This window comes from Podarcis raffonei, chromosome 5 (genome assembly GCF_027172205.1).
Source record: "Podarcis raffonei isolate rPodRaf1 chromosome 5, rPodRaf1.pri, whole genome shotgun sequence".
Taxonomy (NCBI): Eukaryota; Metazoa; Chordata; class Lepidosauria; order Squamata; family Lacertidae; genus Podarcis; species Podarcis raffonei.
Window position 1 is genome coordinate 91,069,929 of NC_070606.1, and position 25,512 is coordinate 91,095,440.

Consider the following 25,512-nt stretch of genomic DNA (forward strand, 5'->3'; position numbering starts at 1 on the left):
AGGTGGTGCAAATCATGTGATATAGGATTGCACGTATGTATATTCTCATGAAGTGAAATCCAGTAGTGCCTGTTTACTAATGGAACAAACACTGTTGGCAGAGTGGATTTTCTGTGCCCCACCCCTTGCACCCCTAAAAACTTGCTGCAGGTGATGTTTTTTGGGGGGAAAGGCAGTGGGGAGGGGCACAAATTGCTGCAGGAGGAGAGGAAAGTAAGGTCCTTTTTTACAAGAGGATGTTTGCTTATATAACAGTGGGTGTCACCCTTAGTGCTTTCTAAACTAAGTTCATTATGGGTGAATACATTTACACTACTAAATAAAACCATAATTCAGAAATAACAAAAAACCTGCATTACCAAAAATTGTAAGTTCTCTTTCCTCAGCCTTCCCTTTTTTATAATTCTCTTTTCTTCTGATAGAAAATACAAGGAATGTGCCATTAGTGAGGCAACAGTCTATATGTGGATATTTCTTTTTCTCCAAGTGCCAGTATAAAAAGACAAGTTTGTCCCTTGTTTGGCATGCTTTGTAATTATCTGCTACTTAGAATGACTTGCCAGCCCTACAAATATTGCACGCTAGCTTCATTAAACCGCTTATACTGTGGTTCCTGCTTCGCCTTGAGTTGCAAACCATTCACAATGCCAGCATTGTAATCTTTGCAATTAAGCAATGATGCTGCAAAGAGCAGCATCCAGTGCAATAATTGTGTTTTCTCTGCCTATTTCAGTACATCCGGAGTTGTATCATGCTTGGTCGAATGCCCAATTTGATGCTGATGGCTAAGGAAAGTCTTTACACCCAGCTGCCATTGGATACCTTTACAATGCCATCTTATTCTAGGCGTATTTCTACAGCTACACCATACATGAATGGAGAAGCTTCAGCCAAATCCCTCTGGGCTATTAACAGCAATCTCAGAATAAAGATTCTCTGCGCTACCTATGTAAATGTAAATATTCGAGATATTGACAAGGTAAAAAACGACAACTTGGTTTCAATATGACTTGAGAGCACATGCATATTTCTGATGAATGACTCTTAAATCCTTAGGTTTTTTTGTTTCTACATTACTGTCCAGGCCCACCAAACCTTAAACTTTTTGTCTGGGTGTGAAACAAATAAATAACTTGCCTTTTTGAGGTATTTACATACATTGGGCAAAACCTAAGGTGCATTCTGCATTATTATTATTATTATTATTATTATTATTATTATTATTATTAATCACCATCATTATAAGTTTATTACTCACCCTTCAGCCTGAGGTCCCAGGGATGGCTACAGCAATTTAAACATCAGTATTAAAAACAACTAAAATTACTGACATAAGAATGGGGTGGATCAGAGGTGCATTTTCAGCATATGGCAGAAACTATATATTAAAGATGCCAGATGTACCTCTGTGGGGAGGGAATTCCACAGCCTAGAAGCTGTCAAAGAGCGGTTGAACTACCAAGAGGGCTCCTCTGCTGATCTTAACACCTGAGGTGGTCTGTAGGGAATAAGTTGGTCTTTCAGATGTTTGTGGCCTGAGTTGATTAAAGCCCTAAACACCAATGTGAGCACCTTTAATTGATCCTGGAAATAAACTGACAATGCAACTATTTTAGAACTGGGGTAAGATGAGTTACTCTTGCTTGATATTTATAACTCCTGCTTCATGGTTACTTGTAGTATAAGGTAAAGGTAAAGGTACCCTGCCCGTACGGGCCAGTCGTGTCCGACTCTAGGGTTGTGCGCCCATCTCACTTAAGAGGCCGGGGGCCAGCGCTGTCCGGAGACACTTCCGGGTCACGTGGCCAGCGTGACGAAGCTGCTCTGGCGAGCCAGCACCAGCGCAGCACATGGAAACGCCGTTTACCTTCCCGCTATAAAGCGGTACCTATTTATCTACTTGCACTTAGGAGTGCTTTCGAACTGCTAGGTGGGCAGGAGCTGGGACCGAAAGACGGGAGCTCACCCCGCCGCGGGTATTCGAACCGCCGACCAAACGATCGGCAAGTCCTAGGCACTGCGGTTTTACCCACAGCGCCACCCGCGTCCCCTTGTGGTACAGTCATGTTCATAAGCGTATTTTTTTCAGATTTATGTCCGAACTGGCATCTATCATGGAGGAGAGCCATTATGTGATAATGTGAATACTCAGAGAGTACCTTGCTCCAATCCCAGGTAAAGAATATCACTAAAACAATGAAAAGAAACCTGATGTTCAAGTTTGTAGAAACTTATTAACAATTCAGATAATTGCTTTACAGTATATGTTGTGTCTTTCTCTCCTCCATCTAAAAGTGAGTTTGGAAGTTTAGTTTTTGTTCGGATCTGATACTGTACCTTAATGTTCAAGGAATATATAGAATCATAGGATTGTAGAGCTGGCAGGTACCATGAGTGTCATGTAGTCCAACACAGGAATCTTTTGCCAAGAACGGGGCTCAAACCCATGACCTTGGGATTAAGAGTCTCATGCTTTACCCCCCCCCAAAAAAAACCCACCTTCCTAAATACCCTCAACAGCACTCTTCAAATACCTGAACAAGTTATTGCATAGAAGGAAGCAAAGACTTGTTTTCTGCTGCCTTGAAGGGTTGGACTTGATCCAACGGCCTTAAGTTACAGGAGAGTAGATATTTGCTGAACATTTGGAGAAACTTTGTGAAGGTTAGAACAATGGAACATGTTACCTAGAGGGATGGTGCGCTCTCTGTCACAGGAGATTTTCAAACAGAAGCTGGACAACCACCTGGCAGGGATACTCTTAGTTTCCTGCATAGAGTAGGGCATTGGGGTAGATAGCCGTCAAATTAGCTTCCAATGGTTCTACAAAAGTAGAATGCCACACTGGAAAATTCAGCTCAAACTTGGCTTGGTTTACACAGAATTGCTTTAGTATTTTTTAATTTGCCATATCATTTTTAAAGCATCTTTACATAGCACTTTTGGTTAAAATCTTGGGTCAAATCCCTTTTATCTTCCTTTCAGGTGGAATGAGTGGCTGCAGTATGAGATGCACGTTCTTGATCTTCCACGTGCGGCTCGGCTTTGCCTTTCTATCTGCTCCGTTAAAGGGAGGAAGGGTGCAAAGGAGGTAAGGGTCTTGTCGTTGGATATAGTGAATACTTGTCAAGTAGGGAGAATATCTCGTTTGAAATTATTCTTCTGACTTATACTGTGTTGATCTCTAAACTAATAGTAACAGTTATGATTTACTTTGTCATCGTATATTTGAGTTTTTTTAAAAAAAGTCTGCCCCTGCCCTTTTAATTCCTCTATAACTGAGTTTGAAATGTGTTGCTAATAGACGAGACTAAACAGTGATTATTTGCTCTTTTTAAGGAGCACTGTCCATTGGCGTGGGGGAATATTAACATGTTTGATTACACAGACACTCTTGTTTCTGGCAAAATGGCTCTGAATCTGTGGCCTGTACCCCATGGGTTGGAAGACCTGCTAAATCCCATTGGAGTCACTGGATCAAATCCCAATAAGGTAAATGGACATTTCATACCAATTTCTGGCTTATTTACTAACAGTTCGTTGTGTTAAATCAAGGACTGTCCAAGTGAATTCTAATGGTCCTCTGTATTTTAATAAAATATTGTCACTGTTTCCAAAATGTAACAATGGTAAACCTGTATAAACTGCAGTATTTCGGGCTATAGATGGGGGCTCACATAATTTATGCTTCTGTGCACAAAAAATAATAAATCTGTGCATGTAGAAAACTGGCATGTCGGGGAGAGGAGCCTGCTAGAACCCTTGTATCTGATATATCAGCTTTCTATATAGGAAAAAATTGCTTTCACAGAGGAGCATGCAGTTATCTGAGCCATTAGTTGCAATCTGGAGTGCTGTTCCCAAGGTTGTCAAAATAAAATGCTGTGCAATTTGTGAGGATTTTGTCAAGTGATACAGAACTTTAGGTGGCCTGAATTGTTCCATCCACAAAGGTTACAATGGGACTAATGTCTCTACCAAAATCCAAATTGAGTTTACTATGGATGCAGCTTTGAAGAACGCAACTTTAGCAAGCTACTGTCGGGGTCTTTTCATTCTTTGACTAGCAGCAATAAAACTTGGTCTTCTGAAGACAGCTGGTGTTTCTCCTGAGACTTAAGACTAATTTGTCTGATCCTGTGCTTTTATTATTTTAAATACCTTGTATTTGCATAGCTTGTACTTGTGGAATAGTGTGCTTTATATATATATATATATTAAAAAACAATATTTTAAATCATACAAGGACAAACTTCTTTTCTTCTTAGGAAACTCCTTGTTTAGAGCTGGAATTTGATTGGTTTAGCAGTCCTGTAAAGTTTCCCGACATGTCTGTAATTGAAGACCATGCCAATTGGACTATATCTCGAGAACTAGGGTTTAACTACAGTCATGCAGGACTGGTAAGGAGAATTTTACTTTCCAGGTTGCATTGTGGCTAAGAACATGCACTACAAGCTAGTTCTCACCTCACTCATGAAGTTTTATCAGATTGCTTTAGGCAAGCGACTGTCTCCCCAACCCATCAACTACAGGGTTAAGTATTGAACAGGGTTTAATAATACAGAGTGGTTGTTAGGGCTACTGAGATGAAGTATGTGAGATGCTTTAAGTATTCAAAAGGATATATATATATCTATATATATCTATATAGATATATAGATATAGATAGATAGATAGATAGATAGATAGTATTAATTGTAGTATGAACAGGTCCCCGTTGCTCTCTTTTTTTACAGAGTAATAGACTAGCACGAGATAATGAATTAAGAGATTGTGACAAAGAGCAGCTGCGTTCAATCTGCACTCGAGACCCACTGTCTGAAATAACTGAACAAGAAAAGGATTTCCTTTGGAGCCACAGGTATGACATTGGGTCATAAGTAGGACTATGAAAAGTAGGTGGGCAATCATAGGCATGACGCTCCCTAGATTGCATTTTAAGTGGGAAAGGAAAGAAACTGGGGTGAGGACACGAGGCTTGTCATCTGCCCCTAAGCTTAACCCACAAAACTTTGGCTTTTTGTGAAGTCTCCTGAAGATTTATTTTTTTAAAATCTATAACCAGCATACTAAATAGTTCCATGTAGTAATGACAACAATACTTTAAATTTTTATTTCAAAATCCCTTCTCTTGTTGTTGGTTTTTTTGCAGGCATTACTGCGTAAATACGCCAGAAATCCTACCTAAATTGCTTTTGTCTGTCAAATGGAACTCTAGAGATGAAGTAGCCCAGGTAGTATCTCCGTTACTTATACACACTTTTAAACTGGCTACAGTTGTTAGCAGTAGCCTTGGTCAAAGACTTTCATTATAATAGCTTCCATGTTGATGCAAAAAAAAATGGGTGGGGGGGGGAATATGACTTTAGTTTTGTTCTCTTACCTCTTAGTTAATAAAACATTTTTGTTGTAACAGGATCCCATAAGCTCTCTTCAGTAGTATTAGCACAATTTCCTCTTGATATAATTATGGCCCATAATTAATATTTGAAATTCATTACCCCAAGCCATGGCAGTTGGAGCTTTCATGGCAGTATACCTCTGAACACCAGTTGCTGAAAGCTAAAAGGATGAGCCCATCATCTTCATATCCTGTTTATGCACGTCTAGAGATGTTTGTTTGCCTTTCTGCTGTTGGAAGTAGAATATTGGGTTAGTTGGAATTTCATCTGATCCAGCAAGACCATTCTTGTGTTCTCATGACTGATACAAATTCATTGTTCTCTACTGTGCAGATGTACTGCTTGATAAAAGACTGGCCTCCCATCAAGCCTGAACAGGCAATGGAGCTTTTGGACTGCAATTACCCAGATCCGATGGTGCGAGCGTTTGCAATTCGATGTCTAGAAAAATATCTGACAGATGACAAACTCTCTCAGTATTTGATTCAGCTGGTACAGGTACTGTAATCTATTTTTGTCAACTGCCTCATAATGTATGCCATTGTGCCTGAAATTTATGCTAAGACTTTATATAACTTTTCTGGATGATGAGAATCAGAAAGGTTAAAGCTTACCAAAGTTACCACAGTGCTTGGCTGCATATTAAAGATCCTTCTGCTGACCATTGCTGATAGCTGGATAATATATTGCTGTAGCACTTCAAAGGTTGATAGCCCCCCTCCCCAAAAGAGTAATATTACGAGACAGAAATGAGCAAAGGCTTGGGCAGCATTGTAAATAATTCCACCAAGTTACCTGCCTATGGTTAGCTATATCTATGGATTTCAAGAAACAATATTTATATATTTTCATTGCATACCCTTACAAGCAGTGATATAAAATACTGTATTTTTTGCTCTATAAGACTCACTTTTTCCCTCCTAAAAAGTAAGGGGAAATGTGTGTGCGTTTTATGGAGCGAATGCAGGCTGCGCAGCTATCCCAGGAGCCAGAACAGCAAGAGGGATCGCTGCTTTCGCTGCACAGCGATCCCTCTTGCTGTTCTGGCTTCTGGGATTCAGATTTTTTTTCTTCTTGTTTTCCTCCTCCAAAAACTAGGTGCGTCTTATGGTCTGGTGCGTCTTGTAGAGCGAAAAATACGGTAGTGGTTTTTGGCCAAGAAGATAAAGGAAAGAAGAGAGAACTAAAAGGGAGAAAAATATTTAGCATTTCAACTTTCGGGGATCTTTAAAGAATAAATTATTTCTCTTCTCCTCCTCCCCATTCCAAATGACTCTGCCTTAGGGCATGTAGCAGCAAATAAACGCAAATGTAAACCTACAACATGGTTTATATTGTAGGTATAATCAAGCTATCTCAGAAAACTGCAGGGAACAACAGAATTAGACACAAATCATAATACAAGGGCAACTGCACTGTTTGTAAAATAAAGCAGGCAGCTTGAGGCACAGTAGTACTTTGGGCTCATTCACATATCCAGACTGAGAACTTCCTCAGATTTCTTTATAAAGGGCTAGATAGTGCTGAAGGCAAGCTGTAATTTAGAGGCTCTGGATCAGCCCTGGTCACTAGAGAGGGAGGGCAATTTATATTCACCCAAAGTGAGTAGGTAAGTTATAATCTGCAAGCTTGGGATATAGGTAAAAGGTAAAGGACCCCGGACGGTTAAGTCCAGTCAAAGGCGACTATGGGGTTGCAATATATCATGCAGAGTGGCAAAACCTTGAAGTCTTCCACAGAATATAGCTAAATGCCAATTACACTTCAATCCTCTTGTGCCTAGGTTCTGAAATACGAGCAGTACTTGGATAATCTGCTCGTGAGATTTTTACTGAAGAAGGCACTAACCAATCAAAGAATAGGACACTTCTTCTTTTGGCATCTAAAGTAAGTTTGGATTTCTACTTTAAATGGATTCCTGTTATAAAGAGATGAAATTTTGATCTTGACCATCCTGTGCTTTTATTTATTTTTTTATGTATAAAGCACTTGAAAGCACTATTATTACTATTTTTTTTAAAAAAATGGCTTGATGTTCAGAAAGATACTGCAACTGTTTCTTGGGCTTTGGGTCTTTGCAGTGCCTCGGTGATGAATGCAAGAGATTTGGTTCAGAAAGTTGATTTCTGTTTAAATCAGCAACAATATAGCATCAGGATAATAAAAATAAAAAGCTTTAGAAAACCATATATTGATTTTCATGCTGAGATGAAGAATGCAATCTTGAGTAAATGTGTGTGTGTGTGTGTGTGTACACACACACACTAAGACCAGTTATCTGACTATCTAAATCAGGGGTAGTCAACCTTTTTATACCTACCGCCCACTAATGCATCTTTCTTGATGGGAAAATTTCCTTACCGCCCACCAGTGCTCGATGGAAGGAGGATTCAGCTTCTGCCATAGAACCCCCTACTGCCCACTAGAATCCTGAAATGCCCACTATTGGGCAGTAGGGACCAGGTTGACAACCTCTGATCTAAATATAGAGTTGATTGACTCTCTTAAAGTTTGGGGCAGGGTTCTTTCCCATCCTTGCTTAGTGGATACTCTTTTAACTGGTGAGTCGTCCTGAATAGTTAGGGGTTTTTTTAGCAAATGATTTATTAAAAATTAACCATAAGTTATGCCTTCTTTTAGGTCTGAAATGCACAACAAAAATGTGAGCCAGAGGTTTGGTCTGCTTTTGGAGTCATATTGCCGAGCATGTGGGATGTACCTTAAACACCTAAGCAGGCAGGTAGAAGCTATGGAAAAACTTATTAACCTCACAGACATCCTTAAACAGGAGAAAAAGGATGAAACCCAAAAGGTAAATTGATAAATTTAGCACTGGATGCATTCTTCAGCACTTAGAGTTGAAATATTTCATTTAAAAGCTTTTTAAGAAAACATGACTCTTCATGCTAAAAATTGAAATTGGTCACAAACACTGCCTTCGTTCATATTTGACTGATGAGCCCGTCAATATTTGGATGCTGTTATCCATCAGGTACAGATGAAATTCCTTGTGGAGCAAATGAGGCGGCCAGACTTCATGGATGCACTGCAAGGCTTTATATCTCCTCTCAATCCTGCTCATCAGCTTGGAAATCTTAGGTACCATCTTTCTCAGATTTCATAAATAGGCATGAATGTATCTGGAACATTTAAAATGGACAATTGCATGAAGAGCCTCCTCAGTCACCTTTTTCTAAAATCCTGTCCTCTAGCTAAAACTAGGTCACATCTTTTTAGATCCATCTTTTTATTTGTAGCTGCATCATGCTTGGAGATTGCCCTTTAGACGTGAAAAGTAATACTGCATTTTGGTTTAAGGCAGTAGAGGGGAACCACCAACCCAGATGCCAGACTTGGCCTACCAGTCCCCTCCATTTGGCCCATGAAATACACATTTTGTGGAAGCCATGCCCGCCCCCCAGCCCTACACCTGACACCATACATGGCTTCAGGTGTGTAGTGAGTAAGGGCTGAGCTTCAAAGGAACAATCAGGACCTTAAAGTCCCAACTGCCCATCAGCTGGTGGGTGGTAGGAGTGCACCTTGCTCACAGAATGGGGATAATTTCCATTCTGGTGGATAGAACAACTTGTCTCTCAATCCTGTTATGTCCTAATGATGTCATGTGATTGACAGGTGCGTGTTGCTGACCATCCGTCCTATTTGGTCTGCAATGAGGCTTATCAGGGTCAGCCTCAGGGAGCCAAAAATGTTCCCCACACCTGAGCTAATAGTGGGGGTAGGGGAGTAGGGATTATTATTTGATTTTGGTTTTTTGTTCTTGTTTTTATTATGTATTTTCCGCTTTTTTATTGTATTTTTATGTTGTGAACCGCCCTGAGATCTGCAGGTGAAATAATAATAATAATAATAATAATAATAATAATAATAATAATAATAGGTCTATAGAAATATAATCATTTATGTCAGTTTGAAGGTGCACTCGTTTAAGCAGCTATTTTATCCTTTCATAGGCTTGAGGAGTGCAGGATTATGTCATCTGCTAAAAGGCCACTTTGGCTTAATTGGGAAAACCCAGATATCATGTCTGAGCTGCTGTTTCAGAATAATGAAATCATCTTTAAAAATGGAGATGGTAAGGAAGTATATTTCATTGTATCCTGTATGTGTTTCTTCATCGCCCTAACCATCTTAAACGCCTCTATTCAATTTATACCTCCCACTTATAAGTTATAACATCAAAGTAAAAGATTTCTTCCTAATCCTTGTGAATTTTATATTAACATCCACTGCATTCATTTTCGCCAAAAACACACACAAACCCCTTCCACTACATGGTATTAGTGAGCAATAATGCAAATGCCATCACTATGCCTACCATAGGACTATATCGTGAGGTTTAGCTGGTGATACATCACGATGCTGAAAACCAGATTGCGCCCAGCACTAGTGCTGGCCTATCTGGCCATGTCATTCTCATTCAGGGAATGGCAGTCCCTATCTTGCTGTATGGTGATTTTGCACCAGGGGAGACAGAGCAGAGTGCTGTGGCAGTTGTACATAGGCAGTTGTTCTCTTTTAGCATGGGAGGGCACATGCACACAGATTAGCAGGAGCCGCTTGCTCTGTTTGCCCAGCTGAGGGAACCAACATAGCTGTTTGAGGTGTTCCTGTCCAAAGAGCTTTCCTATGTAGGTTGTGGCTGGCAGTGGGGGACCAGAGCACTTGGTAAGCTTTTCTGCTGTTGCCCAATATAAAGTTGTTTTATTTTTATTTATTTATTAAATTTGTATACTACCCTATACCTTTATACCCTGCCTTTTTCCATAATGGGACTTAAAGTAGCTTACGGATAAAAGCAAGAACCACTAAAAACGTAGGAAAATTAATCATTAAAATACAATTCAATATTGATAGAACCTAAGCTATAGATATATATAAAATCTGTTTTAAACATACCAATAATTACAATATACAAGTAATTGCAGTAAAAACAGCACAGCACAGCAGCCCTTTAATTCCCAAAAGCCTGTTGGAACAAGAAGATATTCACCTCCATAGACTTGAAGTAGTGGACTATAATAACTTGCCCCCAATCTCTAGAATTAGTTTGATTTCACATTTTTGTCACAGGTTGTGTTTTGATTTTTTAAACACAGTCATTTTTTTCAATCAATAAAAGTCATTGATAACAGAACAGAGTAAGCTTATCGTGCAAAACTTTGATTTCACTCATTAAAAACAAAGTTGTTGAAGCTGTTTTATGCCTTCCAAAAGTTCCCAAAACCTGCGTTCACTTGCATGTTTTCAGATCTACGTCAGGATATGTTGACACTTCAAATCATAAGAATCATGGAAAACATCTGGCAAAACCAAGGGCTTGATCTTAGGCAAGTATTCATAAATATTGCTAATGTTGCAGTCTGTGTTTTGTTTATCATTCTGCCTGAAGAAGAACATATTTGGTTCAAGAGTTTGCAGAAAATTTTAGTTTATTTACTGTAATCAATAACTACCCATTCTACAAATGTTTTAAATTTTCTTCTCTATCTAATCAGTCAGATTGCTGCTTAATGTTTTCATAAGTATGGAGTGAATATGTAAATGGCTACAAAATCAAGTATCATCATGATTTAATGTTCTTGCATGCGTCCACCATTTTCCTGGGCTAGGATCCAAAAAGCGACTTTGTACATACGCAGTGGGATATTTTGCATGAGAGAGCAGGCCCATGCCACACCACAAATTGCTTTCTAAACTCCTTTCTATTTAAAAAATGACTTGTCATGTAGCCTTGAGCTGCTGTTCTAGAAGTGCAAGTCCAATGTTGCCCTGGGGGGCTGGAATTAATTGTGTAGTAGTTCTATAAATCCTGGCCCTGCTGGTCATCTATCCAAATGTTTTATTATTACTTAAATGTTTGATTATTACATAGAGATTTCAGTGCCTGTGTGTTTTGTTTGGTGGCCATTATGATGTCTTTTTTTAAAATAAAAAAAACCTCGCATTGCTCTTCTAGGATGCTGCCTTATGGTTGTTTATCTATTGGCGACTGTGTGGGGCTCATTGAGGTTGTGAGAAATTCACACACAATCATGCAGATCCAGTGCAAAGGTGGCCTTAAAGGAGCACTGCAATTCAACAGCCATACATTACATCAGTGGCTCAAAGACAAGAACAAAGGGGAAATGTGAGTTGACTTTTAATTCCCCCCCTCTTTTATTCTTTCTTTGATGGAAGCCTAAGAATATTTTGGCCCCCTTCTGTTTTAAGCCACGGTATTTTGTAACTGAAGTATGGACACATCCAAAGATTAGATTCAGGCAGGACCTTGTTCATTTCTTGCAGGGCATGTTAATGTTTTCTTGAGACAGCAAGCTCCTATACTATATCACAGGCTCCTTTTAAGTCTGCCTGGTCTCTGAAACAATTTGCTGTGCAATGCAGGAGGACCCTCATGTTGCTTGAATAAGTGAAATCCCCAATAGGATGTTTAGATACGGTTTTTAGGATGATGAAGTGGTTAGTTCACACCACCTTATAACTGCAGACATTAATGAAGCGACATTCTTAACTGGTCTTCTCCAGTTTTCTGATGGCAAAATCCGGCCACTGTATTTTCCCATGGTTTTTCATTTCCCCAAGTGGTAGGAAGTTCTAAGCGCAGCTGCTACACTTGCATTGTGAAAAGCAGGAGCTCAGGACCTCTAGTGGCATGGGGGAGCAGGCATAAAAGAATCTTTAAAGTAGCACCAAGATACCATTCCAAAATGATGCTGTTGGAGCCCCATCCCTTCTTGCCCTCCAGCTACAAGACTACATCAGCCACCAATCAGAAGTACCGTAGGTAGAATGTGTGTGATAGCTGTTACGCACCAAACATCAAAATGTATCATTCCTTATTTAGGCAAGTATCTTCTAGCCTCAGTTCTCATGAAGGAAGCATATTTACCTGTTAACGATAACACATCACCTATAGAAAAGGTGGAAACTGGTGGTGCATCTAGGAAATCTTGGTCTCTCATCTTAATGGTCTTATAGTGGGCCCACTGTGGAGTGATGTGTATTACTTCACTTACTTCAAGATTAGTTAAGACAGCCCTGCTGTGTTTGGTGGCTCTCCTGCTCATTCTGCTGAGCGGGGCCCTGGATTTCTTCCCAAAACCATGCCTGGAAAGCACCACTGGTGGAAATGTCACCTGGTGCAAAACAATTGCTGATGGATTTGAACGGATTTTCTCATATTGTAACCTATTGTAAAACAAACTGCACTTGAGTGCTGATCTGTTTCTGGGCCAAATTCAGCTTTCTGATTTTAACATTCAAAGTCTTAACCAGCCTGGATCTTGATTATTTGAGGAAATGCCTCCTCCTGTATGAGCCCTATGAGCCCTATCAACAATTAAGATTTACCACTGAGATCCTGCTAAAGATTTCATCATCTGTTGAGTCTAGATTGGACTCAAAAAGAAAAAGAGCCTCCTCTGTCATAGCCCCAGATCTTTGGAATGCCAGCCCTCAAGAGATTCACATGGCTCCATCTTTAGTTTTCTTCGAAAGACAAGTCAAAACTTTTCATTTGTTTCTTTTCTTCTTTTCGATAGTTAATTTTATAGAATCCACTGTTTTATTTGTGGCATAGATTTGGTTTCGGATTTAGATAAGGTATATTGTTGATTTTTAGTTGTAAAACTATTTTGAAAAGTGACATAAAATGTTTTAAATAAAAATACATGTTGAATTCTCCCCATCCAAAGAGGTGGCTTCCAGGAATACTCATCTACGTTGCGTGTCTTTTCTTTTAGAAGTCCTAAACAATGGCACCTGCAATATTTCATGTGTTCTTTGTTCTTAATAGGTATGATGCAGCTATTGATTTGTTTACACGCTCTTGTGCTGGCTATTGTGTGGCTACTTTCATACTGGGAATTGGAGATCGTCACAATAGCAATATCATGGTGAAAGATGATGGGCAGGTAAAAATGTTTACAATGATTATGCCTTTCTACGTGCAGGTATTTGGGCAATGCAGTAGCTTCCTACCATCACGCTTCTTAACATCAGGAAACACGTTCTGCCTCAAATTGGCTTCTGATGAACCTTTTAAGCATCTGCCCTAACATTTCTGTAGGTTGCAGAGGCATAAGGCTAAGGTACATATTCACACTAAACATTGGCCTAAAACACACCCAGTACCCCTGTGCAGCTGTGAATTTCAGTAGCAGTTTTATGGCGGTGCCTTTGGAAAGTCTGTTCGCAATACTGAACTGTTCATTGCACTTCTGAGAAATCCCAGGTTTCCTTGGAACAGTATGAAAGCCGCTGGTGGAGGGCTGTTTTGCATATTGACTCTTGGAATGAAATATCAGATCAATATGCAGGTGGGAATATTCTATTCTCTTGGCTTTCCCAGATTACTAAAACCTAAAAATGCATTTTCTTTAAAGCTGTTTCACATTGATTTCGGACACTTCTTGGATCACAAAAAGAAGAAGTTTGGCTATAAACGAGAGCGTGTGCCATTTGTCTTAACGCAAGATTTCTTGATAGTGATTAGTAAAGGAGCCCAAGAATGTACCAAAACAAGGGAATTTGAAAGGTATGACATTTTATAGTTGGAAGTTTTAATTGAAGTTTAATTGTTATAAACAAATCTTACTATATAATTAATCAGATATTATCTTGAAATACTGAAGGAAAGGGTGATGTTTCTGCTGGGGGGGGGGATGATATTTTGAATGAACTAACTTTTTTGTTTTTTATTGAATTTATATACCGCTCTCTACCCGCAGGTCTCAGGCTGGTTCACAGAATAGCAGGGCAGTTCACAGAATACAGAACTTTGTCACTGTTACCTTAATTTTATGTGCACAATGTGGCTCACAACTTTCATTCATACGTTATTTTATAAAAATAATAATTGTAAGGGTTTTGAAATACAGCTGGTGTAATAAAGCAAAGACAATGTAATCCTGGGGTGACTGAGAAGGTACACACTTGTTTTTACAGTGTTCTGTAGTGGTTACAGTGGTGGACTAGGACCTGGGAGACCACTGGGTGACCTTGGATCAGTCAACATCTCTTAGCCCAACCCAGGCTTCCTCAACCTTGGCCCTCCAGATGTTTTTGGCCTACAACTCCCATGATCCCTAGCTAGCAGGAACAGTGGTCAGGGATGATGGGAAATGTAGTCTCAAAACATCTGGAGGGCTGAGGTTAAGGAAGCCTGGCCTAACCTACCTCACAGGGTTGTTGTGAGGATAAAATGGGGAGGAAGAGAACCCATGTACACCACCTTGAGCTCCCTGGAAGAAAAAAGGTAGTATGTAAATGTAATAAGTAAACAGGGAGCTCCCGGAAAACATGGTCCACATCTAAAGAGGTTTTGAAAGCTGCACACACACTCCAAACACATTTTCTCCAAAGAGGTTTTCACTAAACACCATGGAATAAACCACAAGCCATGGGTGTGGGGTTATTGGTTTGTGTAGTGGGGGTTGCTCTTATTTTTATTAGGTATTTTTTGTTTTTATCATGTGTTTTTATGTTGTGAACCACCCTGAGATCTACAGATGCAGGGTGGTATTCCAATTTAATAAACAATACTCCTAGAATGGGAAATTGGCATGTTCCTCCTCATGTATATCTCAGAACATGTAGCCTGTAACCTGTAATAACTGGGGCCAAGCAGAACAGGAAATGCATGACCAATGTGCACAAATTATTAGATTCTGAATTTAGTAGTTTAAAAGGCTTTGTGTCCTTCATCTCCAGATACTCTACTTTTAAAATGCCTATATTTCCAAAACATCTCTTTTGAGAAAGCTACATACAGTGAGCGGTATGGTTTTATGATGAAAATCATTGCACAAATTATTTTTTCTTCAACGGGAAAATAGTTTTCTTTAATGCCATATAATAAAGAAATGTTGATAGCCTCATGGCCTTTTCTGTTGATGGTATCATGGCCTTTTCAACTGTAAAGGTCAACTAGCACTGTTTTTATGTACCGTACTCCTTTTGTTTCATGATCCTCAAAAAGTGTGGCATAGGTCTGATTGATATATTTTTTTCTTTTTCTCTCCAAGGTTCCAAGAAATGTGTTATAAAGCTTATCTAGCAATCCGGCAGCATGCCAATCTTTTCATAAACCTCTTCTCTATGATGCTTGGTTCTGGAATGCCAGAACTACAGTCTTTTGATGACATTGCATATATTCGCAAGACTCTTGCATTGGACAAAACAGAGCAGGAAGCACTGGAGTATTTCATGAAACAGATGAATGATGCTCATCATGGTGGCTGGACAACAAAAATGGACTGGATCTTTCACACAATCAAGCAACATGCCTTGAACTGAAACAAAAATGAATGTGCTGAAAAACTGATAACCCATTTTGTGGCTGTTTCACTGCACTGTTGGCAGTAAAGTTTGGTTGCATCTTAATTGCACAAACCATGAACAGCATTTGAACTTGCAGCAAGATTAAAAAACAACAACCTCAAAGCTATTTAAATACGTTAAACAGGGTTTCGGAACACTACAGACTGTGTATTACAAATACAACTTTTCCTGTATGTACAGTCATGTTATGCCTTAAGTCCAGGAAGGTATACTTCAGTGATTTGTTTGATTGATTGAGGAATCTGTGCCGAGCATTAAAACCAGTCGTTCACATGTTCCAGTTGGTCTGGTGAAAATTGGGCCCATGTAGGTTTGCAAAAGAAGGAAAGCTTAGCAATATTAATTGCTCCTAAGAGTTTTCCTCTCCCATGAACTCCAGTCAGTAAATTAGAGAAGATCGTGCCTTCATAACGTCAGATATAACTGGTGGATTTTAGAGTAGCAATTTTCTCAGTTTTGACTATTTCAAACAAGTTATTAGGTGTAGATCTTAAGATTCTGCTGGACAGTATTAGTAGGGTTTCAATGATTACCTCTCCCCCCACCTCAAAAGTCTGGCTAGGGGGGAGGATTGGGTTTAGTGCAACACTTTCAGATTTGATTTTTTTTTTCTAACCTAAACCTCAGTACATTTTTTCATGCATGTTTTTCAGAACCTAAAAAGAGGTGAGTTATTAGAATTAAAGATTATTTTTATAAAGGTTATTTATATAACAGAAGCTATTAATATATAATACTTCCTTACATTGATTTGTCCAGTTTTGTCATTTTAATTCTGTAGATCATTTCTCTTTCTAAGAGCCTACTTGTATAAGCCGCTAGGCTGATGTTGTGGTATGTAGGATCATATTTAAAGATCCTTGTGCTGGTCTGGGGCATGAGTTGTCCATGTGTTCTTAGACGTGACTCTAAAGCCCTACACCAAGTTCACCTCTGGCAGGAAGGGATTAGGAACTTTCCAACAGGAAGCTTGGTAGAGCAGCATAGGTGCACCCCACTATTTAGTACGCTGTTTAGTTGCACCAGCACAAACTTATATTCCTGTGGTTGACCCTCTATGACAAGGCTAATTTGTTTGCTTGGAAGCATTTTTCTGTTGAAATCTGTGGGATCCTTTTCCAAGTAAACACACTTTAAAGACTAGAATGTCCAACTCCATTGTCTACAGCTTTCTCATATTTTGATAGTGAGTTTAACTCAAGCAACAAACCCTTGCTGAAATTCAAATTTGACTTGGCAGATCGATGGTAATCCTTGGCGTGGGACCAGGTAGATCAGTGGGAATGCAAAGACTTTGACTTTGTCTAAGTGCTCCCAAGGAGCAACATTCTCTTGCAAAACCTCTTTGATTGGCTTTCAGTACTCTTGTTCAGCATAATCAGAAGAGAGACTTGCATGGATTGGGAAATGAGGGGAGGGGAAGATGCGTACCCTTCACCCTCTGCTTTTTCACCCAGTGCTGGCACACACAGATTAAGATCAGTTATTGGAAAAGCTTTTGCTTCCACTAGTAACTGTTTTTACTTCCAACGGAAGTATAAGCAGAAAGCTTTTACTTCCAGTGGAAGTATAAACAGAATGATAGCTTGTAACAAATGCTTCCAGTGCCAATGTCAGCTCTGGTATTTTAGGGTGGAATGAGGCCCCACATGTCTTCCTTCAAATACTATCTCAGGCAATACTCTTCAAATGATATGCTGGGCATTTTGTTAATCCTGGACTTTGGAGTCCATCTCTGTCTTAGCCCTCTTTCTTGGACTGTTAAACAGAAGCTGCTTAATTGCAGTAACTAACATACTAGAAAATCACTGTATTTTCAATCTGATCATTAAATGGTCCTTTGTACTGCAAAAGAGACAATAGTCCATAGCATGCAGAGCTAGCAACCAATATTTTATACGTGTGTGTGTGTGTGTGTACATACATATATATATACATATATATATCTGTATATATCTGTCTTTAAAACAACAAAACTGATACAACTAGCAGAACCATTGGTACAACGTATGTCTTTTTTAATAAGGCCAGGTATTTTGAGCCCGGGATATGTAAGGTGCCATTTCTTCCATATTAATGTTATTGTCTCACAGCATCTGAAAATGTTTCAGAAATTTGGATATTTGATTTCACTTGCCTTTTCTTCTGTCCTTCAAATCTAGGTATTACTTGGAGTGCAATACCAGTTTGAACATAATTTGCTGACGTTAGGTCATTATAAATAAATTTGTATAGACTTAATGGACAAGAGGCTATGTTTTTTCAGCAAGATAAATATTAAGTAGGCTGCTTGTTGTTGTTGAACTTGAAAGGGGAAAAACCACCCACCATGCTGAGTGTTTTTATTTTTGTGGATACAGATTTGCAGCTGCAGAGGTAACATAACTGTTACCAGGCAGCCCTGGTAAAAATTACAAATACACTCTTCTTGAAAACTAATATCGATACATATCATGCCAAGTGGGTTTGTAGAATGAAAGCCAAGGCTAGACTGGTGGAAATAGGGACATATGAATTGTCTGAGTTGAGGTAGAGAGAAGACTGTTAGCCAAAAGTCTCACTGGTTCCCAGCCAATGTGCTTGTTTTCTTCTCTATGTTGCCTTGTATATGATTGTCATAGATAGATAGATAGATAGATAGATAGATAGATAGATAGAGTGGTACCTCGGGTTAAGTACTTAATTCGTTCCGGAGGTCCATTCTTAACCTGAAACTGTTCTTAACCTGAAGCACCACTTTAGCTAATGGGGCCTCCTCCTGCTGCCGCGCTGCCGGAGCACGATTTCTGTTCTCATCCTGAAGCAAAGTTCTTAACCTGAAGCACTATTTCTGGGTTAGCGGAGTCTGTAACCTGAAGCGTATGTAACCAGAAGCGTATGTAACCCAAGGTACCACTGTAGATATAAATGAATGACTCTTAGGCTATAGTCAACAGTTTTGCAGCTTTTTGGGTTCTGCTCACTTGGGAATAATGATAAACTTAATACTGTGATATTTTTATAAGAACATAGACCCTGTCTTATAACAAGTCAGTCAATGGATGCACCTAATTCATTATTTTTTATGCGTATAGGCCAGGATTTATTTTAGAAGAAGAAGAAGAAGAGTTTGGATTTGATATCCTGCCTTTCACTCCCCTTCAGGAGTCTCAAAGCGGCTAACAATCTCCTTTCCCTTCCTCCCCCAAAACAAACACTCTGTGAGGTAATTGGGGCTGAGAGACTTCAAAGAAGTGTGACTGGCCCAAGGTCACCCAGCAGCTGCATGTGGAGGAGTGGAGACGCAAACCCGGTTCCCCAGATTATGTGACTACCGCTCTTAACCACTACACCACACTGTCCTTTCTTGAAACACCAGGGGTTGAACCTGCAAACCTCTGCAAACAAAGCATGTGTTCTACCACTGAGCAGTGACCCTTTCGTAATCCATATCTTACTCCTTTAGCAATTGTAATATATTTTACCATACAGAATATCATCATCTTTAGTTGTGTTCTAGTTCTCCACACTTAAAAAGGTCAATGAGAAATCTTGTCTGGTTACAGAAGCATGTGGCATCCTTTCTGGCAAGCTTTTGTTGTGTTCAGGTGGGTGGTTGCAGATTCTACCTTTCAAGACTATGAAGATTTAAACCATTTCAAGGCTTCTTGGAAAGTGCTGACCACCTAGTTTCTGGCTGTATGGTGCCAGCAAGCAGAAGTAGTTAAGAAGGGTATATACAGCTGTTAAAATCTGCTGTTCCATTGATACTTCTGTGGTTGGGTTTGGGCCTTGAATACTGGTATAATGGTCTAAAGATTCAAAATTGGGTTTAGTAAGTACAAATTCAAACAACTTTTACTCTTTAAACACCTTGAAAGAAACCGGCTTTCTGGGAGTGATACTTTGAAAAGTGAGGGGCTGTTCCCCAACTAATGATGTTATTTCCCTGTCTTTTGCTTCCCTTTTTCTGAAGATGCTCCTACCAAAGCTTCAGTCCACCCACTAAAATTGCCTGGGGACCAATTCTCTTGCCATGAATACCACCTGCTGCACTTCTTCCCTGGCTTGGCATGTGGACAACCAACTGATAGCCCGCAAAGGGCTGGCCCCTGGCCCAGGGGTTTCCAGTTGTTGACCTGACTAGTAGCCAGTAATGACATATTAAATCATTTTTAAAAGGAGAACTGTTTTGTTCCTACGGCTCTCCACGTCTTTAGATAAAGAGTAGCCAGTGTATGTGGTGAAAAGGAAGTTTTATAAACATCTTTTGCTACGTCAAAATCAAGTGATTTGTCATTACATGGGAAAGACAAGCCCATGTATTTTATGGACATGAATGGAAATTAGTTGCAAGTAGTTCACTTGAGATGGGATTGTCCTTCTCTTAGTATTTGCTCTTGTTTTTTAATGGAGAGCCATGTAAACACTTAGGAGTGTCTGCTGGCATTCTCTCTTATAATCTGCACGCTCAGTGTTTGATCTTTGTATTTTTCTCCAGTTTTAGTGTCTGCACAGGTTGCAGACCATGGCTGGACCCATCTATACAGAAGGAAAGCAAGAACCATGGTCCCACTCTGAATTCTCCCCCACCCAGCTACTTTTTGCTTTTTAAAAATGAAGAGATAGAAGATCTAATCACGACGCTTCATTGCTTCATCCAGTCTGGCTCTAAACTACCTATTTTCTGATTTGGAGTCATATGTTACCGGTACATTTTCCAAAACTTCCTTTGCAATAAATGTGATACTCCTATCTCTCTTTGCTTGGGTAACTGGCTGTAACATATCAAGTAGGCTGGTTGCGGGACGCGGGTGGCGCTGTGGGTAAAAGCCTCAGCGCCTAGGGCTTGCCGATCGAAAGGTCAGCGGTTCGAATCCCCGCGGCGGGGTGCGCTCCCGCTGCTCAGTCCCAGTGCCTGCCAACCTAGCAGTTCGAAAGCACCCCCAGGTGCAAGTAGATAAATAGGGACCGCTTTCTAGCGGGAAGGTAAACGGCGTTTCCGTGTGCAGCTCTGGCTCACCAGAGCAGCGATGTCACGCTGGCCACGTGACCCGGAAGTGTCCGGACAGCGCTGGCCCCCGGCCTCTTAAGTGAGATGGGCGCACAACCCCAGAGTCTGGCAAGACTGGCCCGTACGGGCAGGGGTACCTTTACTTAAGGCTGGTTGCAGAGATTACGCTTCCCCACCGCTTGAGAGTAACCAACTTACTAGGCATTTAAATGCTGGGTGTAAATAATTCCAAAATTAAAATACAGAGAGAGCGAGAGATTGGAGGGAATAATCTGAATTTTAAACGATGTTCCAGTGATGAATGAGATCTTGAGTATTACTGGAGAGCTGTAAATAAAAACAACATAATATGAATATTTAAAGTAGGTGACTGCTAATTAATCTGAAAGTAACAAGCTTATTGTGAAACATTTCTACATGTAATATAGTAATGCATAGAGTTGCTGCATTTTTTGCTCCCAATTTCCAACTACACCAGTGCTAATTGACATTTAGCAGCTGTGGAGACTGGGGCATGTGGGCAACTGCCCCACCAACTACAGTCCAACCTAATCCTGCCTTCCTTTCATCCAGTCCAGGAGGTACCACTGACTGTCAGCTTCCTTCTCCTTAACCTCAGTCCTACCATTGTAGACTTTAGCAGGGAGGAAGATGTGGGGCGAAACTAGAATTAGTTGCCTCTGGCTCAACCCAAGTCCCTGTAGGACTAGCCACCATGATAATCAGACTCAACATCTATTTAGTGTCTTCTGTTTGTTAGGTGCTATATCAAGAGCCCTGCAAGCATGACATGGATGAGACGGGTTTGAAAAAGAGAGCAGTGCCATTTCACAACTATAGTAACTAGGGGGTTCCAACCATTGGGGGCCAGTGGGTATATCTGGAATTTTGAGAAAGGTCCGTGGGTGCCAGTCACAAAATGGCTGTTGTGGGGTGTGTAGAAGAGGCTGAGCCAGTGCACACAAGAACTGAGTCAGAAGAGCAAGCTATCTCCTGCATTGTGGGTTTTAAGGGATATTGACTGTGATCTTTTGCAGGCACAGTAGGAGGTTCTGGTGGGCACCCTGATGTCTGTGGGTGCTGCGTTGTCAATCCCTGACTTTGAGGGACATGAAAAAGGCAATAGAAGATAAAAGATGGACCAGAGTGATTTAATTACAGGTCTTTTTCTTTCTTTTCTGAAGGATGGTCTTGTGGTGGGACTTGAAAGAAGCAGAGGAAGCTAGCCAGAACAACAGAATAGGTTTAGAGGTGTGGCCATGGAAGAGTTAAAAGGGAATTGCAGAAGAATATGAATGCTGTGAAAAGGGGGGGGGTAGCATAAGTGAAGAGAAAAATAAATGGCTATGCTGCTTTTTGGCCAAGAACTGTCAAACCACTGCCCTGCAATCTTGATGGTTTAAGATTTTAATAATAACAATGTATGTGCATGGTTACATATAGGGGGTTAAGGGAGGGGTAGTTTGTCTGGTGGAAGACACATTATGCTACTTCTGGGGTAGTTTACTGCAGCCTGCACTCTATCACCTGTGGCTTCTAGAAGCTGTCAGCATGTAACAGCAGCCACCTGAACAACAGATTGAGCAGACCCACAGCTCACCTGATCACCATCTTTGTCACTATAGTGAGATGCATTGTATTTCTATTCGAATTTTAATAAATGTTTCTAAATTTGTGTCTATGAATATAAATTAGCCTATGGAGATTTATGTCCTCTTTCTTTTTTGTAGGGTGAGGTTTTCTCTCTTGGAAGATGCGTAAGTGGCCAACCTTTGTGGCTTATATTAGCCCATTTGTAAAACCAGGAAACGGTGATCACAACACACTGCCTTGGATTAAAGTGAAATGAGACTGCAGCATAGAAAGGGGCTCTCTGCAGAAGCAAGATTATTCTGCCATGGCTGTGATGCGATATGAGGCATGTTGTTTCAAAAAGCCCTTTGGCCTTGCATTGTTCTAGCATCAATGATCTAGGTATTACAAATCTGGGTATGTAGATACAAGTGCAATATAAGAATGTGTGCAGAATATTTGGCTATTACAAGGAACAGCTTTAACAACTATGAGATGCTCTTAGTGGCCTTGCAGCTTCAAGTCTAGCAGCCAAAGCTGGACACGGATCTGACTTCAACACACACCTCCTGCCATTGTTGGCACCTGTCTGTCTCAAGAGACAATGGAGTGTGCCTCTGGGGGGGGGGGGTCAAACCACTGTGTTAGCAGCACTGAAGTGACTTCCCTGGGCACAAGCCTGGGCAGCCTGTATGAAGCTCCTGGGCTGCCCAGATGACAACACTCCCATCTTGGCCTCACTGATGAGGTCCAAAGGAAAGCAGAGCAATATGTTTGGCACCAGCTTAGTTGCCGGAGGTGTACAAGACGCCATCTAACTTAGGAACTCCGCTCAGGATTTGTGTAGGGTTTACTCCTTCGCCTTTTCTTCTGAAGATATCCCGCACAGCAGCGGAGGTTTAGGATCAAGAGTTTTGATTCTCCTAGATGGGCACCCTTCCGAGGTTGACTAGTCTCATCTGCCCCTCATTTCCCTCTACAGCACGAGCAGAAACCGCCTTCTTGACCGTTGGACCAACTATTGATCTCATCTGCCCAATCTGCCGGAGCCTGTCTTTACATGCAGGGGAAGTCCCTAACTCACTTAGGGGTTGAGACCCATTGGCTACCCTCACTTGGTTTAGCGGGCCAGTTGAAGCCATTCCTGGGGTGTGGCTGCTGTTGCATGCTGGCAGCTTCTAGAAACCACAGGTGAGAGCTGAGTGGAGGGTGGGGGCCTAGGTGGACAAACTACCTCAGAAGGAGCATCATGTGTCCACCACCAGAGGTACTGCCCCTCCCCTAATGCTCCATACACTTCAACCAACATTCAGGGATGTGAAATCTAGGTAATGGTCAGGCAACCATCCAATTGCCTTGCGCTCATTGGTGAATTAATTAATTCCAACATGCTCTACAACTATTCACATAATTGCTTCATCTCCTAGGCCCTGGACCAGTGAGGGGGAATGAAGAATCTGCTTCTGCTGTCCCCTTGCATCTAGATTCCAACTCATTCTAGTAGTCAGTGTTGCTCTGTTCCTTTAACCTTACCTGATGTGAGCAGAGTGTTCATCTGTGGTGCCAATTCAGAACTTTAGAGCTGCTCGTATTGCCTGGCATGCTGCTCTCTTCACCTCTAAAGCCCTCTCGGGCTGGCCTGACTGATAGACAGCCACCTGAACTTGAACTTCTGGCTCTGTCCCGTCCTGATCTAACAGTAAGTCGCAGCAGAAGAACCCATCTAACAAGCACCTCAGCCAGCGCCGTGCCCGGGCCTCTTGTTCTGCATCCAAACCCGGGTCGGGATCCACCTGCACAATGACCCCAACCAGAGCCACCGGGTTATAGTAGATGCAGTTCTTCAGCTTGTGCAGCATTTCGGCCAGTCGATCCAGTTGGTCCCACGACTTTAAGAAAGGGGCTCTGCACAGGAAGAAGATGAGCTGGGAGTAGATTCTTTCTTGTTGCCTGGAGCAGCCATTTTCAGTCAGGACCTGGGGTCTCTCGGGCCTTTGGCTGGCTGCTTGGTCGCAGCAGATCACCGAGCTCGTCACATGGAAAGCTGGGATTGGGAACTTTGCAAACACCTCCTGGCGGAAGGTCTCCACCACTGCCTGGCTTTGTAGCTCCCCAAGCAAGTGCACGTTCCCTCCCATCATAAACTGGAGAGTCACAAATTCCAGCTCCAGCTTTTCCTCGTGGGGAAGGTCAGATCTGGCAACAACAGCCAAGAGGTCCCTGACTAGTTTTAGACCTGCTTCTTGACCTTGGTTGTCCTGTTCTGCCATCTTCCCTTGCCCTCTACCTGCTTGGTCTGTGATCTCTTCCCAGGATCTCCCAGCCTGCCGCAAGATCTTCCTATGGGTTCCTGTGGTCCACCCTCTGAATACATCTTGGCTTGCTCTAATTTGCTCAGTATTCCTTTTGGGGGCTTCTGTAGGCTGCTCTATATAATCTTCCTGCCCACCTTGAACCTGCTCCTTGATCTTTGGCCTGGCTCCTCCAGCCATAGCTGTGACACACTCATGATCCCTGCCAATCTCTTCTGGGATTTCTTGCAGCATAGCTCCATCCAGCTCAGTGCTCTCTTCCTGTGGTCCTCCTTCCTGTTCTAGAATATTTTCCTGTTCACTTTCCTCCAGCTCTGTGAATTGCTCCTGAAGTGTTCCATCCAGCTGCCTGATGTTCTCCTCAGCATCCCACTCTTGCTCTGTTACCTCCTCTTGTATTCCTTCCTCCTGCTCCATTCCCCTTAGCTTCCTTCCTCCCCCAGTTCATTTCCCCAGATCCTCCCAACTCTGCTTTCTTGTTGCCTAGTCCTTAGGCAACCTTGTGTCATAATACACATTGACCTGACTCATTCAACGCACATTAACATGTGTCACCCGCATTACTATCTCTTGAAGATAACTGCATGATAGTTTCAAAAATATGTTTTCAGACAGCACATTTTCAGGACCTGTCTGAAAAGAAAGAAATTATGACCCAGTGTGATTGGAGATATCAAAATAAGCACAGGGTGTTTACTCCCATTGGTTGTTCTAGTTGGTTGTGTAAAAGACAGTGGGGGACTTGGGGCTTTAAAATTTCAGCTCTGTGGGACACTAAAATTTGGCATCGCCAGCCTCTTGCTACATTCTACAGCATTCTACAGCACTGTTGTGGTGCCCCCTGCAGTGCGGTACCCAGTGCAGC

At 41.2% G+C, this 25,512-nt stretch overlaps 2 protein-coding genes across 5 annotated transcripts in view; one reads left to right on the forward strand and one right to left on the reverse strand.

Annotated features, from left to right (window-relative positions):
* Positions 1-18,018, forward strand: part of PIK3CA (phosphatidylinositol-4,5-bisphosphate 3-kinase catalytic subunit alpha) — a 41,544-nt gene extending 23,526 nt beyond the window's left edge. For 2 of the 4 annotated variants that reach the window (XM_053390599.1, XM_053390598.1), the window contains exons 6-22: positions 734-979; positions 2,090-2,175; positions 2,986-3,091; positions 3,340-3,492; positions 4,269-4,403; positions 4,740-4,864; positions 5,156-5,237; positions 5,739-5,903; positions 7,189-7,292; positions 8,046-8,217; positions 8,398-8,504; positions 9,380-9,501; positions 10,678-10,756; positions 11,386-11,556; positions 13,225-13,342; positions 13,814-13,965; positions 15,455-18,018. In XM_053390599.1, the coding sequence (XP_053246574.1) occupies positions 734-979; positions 2,090-2,175; positions 2,986-3,091; positions 3,340-3,492; positions 4,269-4,403; positions 4,740-4,864; positions 5,156-5,237; positions 5,739-5,903; positions 7,189-7,292; positions 8,046-8,217; positions 8,398-8,504; positions 9,380-9,501; positions 10,678-10,756; positions 11,386-11,556; positions 13,225-13,342; positions 13,814-13,965; positions 15,455-15,725 (2,394 nt within the window). In that variant the 3' untranslated portion in view covers positions 15,726-18,018. The remainder of the gene's footprint in view (positions 1-733; positions 980-2,089; positions 2,176-2,985; positions 3,092-3,339; positions 3,493-4,268; positions 4,404-4,739; positions 4,865-5,155; positions 5,238-5,738; positions 5,904-7,188; positions 7,293-8,045; positions 8,218-8,397; positions 8,505-9,379; positions 9,502-10,677; positions 10,757-11,385; positions 11,557-13,224; positions 13,343-13,813; positions 13,966-15,454) is intronic. The other 2 variants (XM_053390601.1, XM_053390602.1) reach the window with 2 other exon arrangements.
* Positions 18,019-21,021: 3,003 nt separating this feature from the next.
* LOC128414790 (uncharacterized) lies at positions 21,022-25,256 on the reverse strand. The gene is made up of 2 exons (XM_053390604.1): positions 23,869-25,256; positions 21,022-21,090 (listed from the first exon to the last, which is right to left on the reverse strand). The coding sequence occupies exon 1, from the start codon at positions 25,062-25,064 to the stop codon at positions 23,904-23,906; it is 1,161 nt and encodes a 386-aa protein (XP_053246579.1). The 5' UTR covers positions 25,065-25,256; the 3' UTR covers positions 21,022-21,090; positions 23,869-23,903.
* Positions 25,257-25,512: the final 256 nt, after the last annotated feature.

What these genes read in the sequence shown, in the direction of transcription:
- LOC128414790 (XM_053390604.1), bottom strand. Translation starts at nt 25,064, where the DNA reads ATGGAGCAGGAGGAAGGAATACAAGAGGAGGTAACAGAGCAAGAGTGG.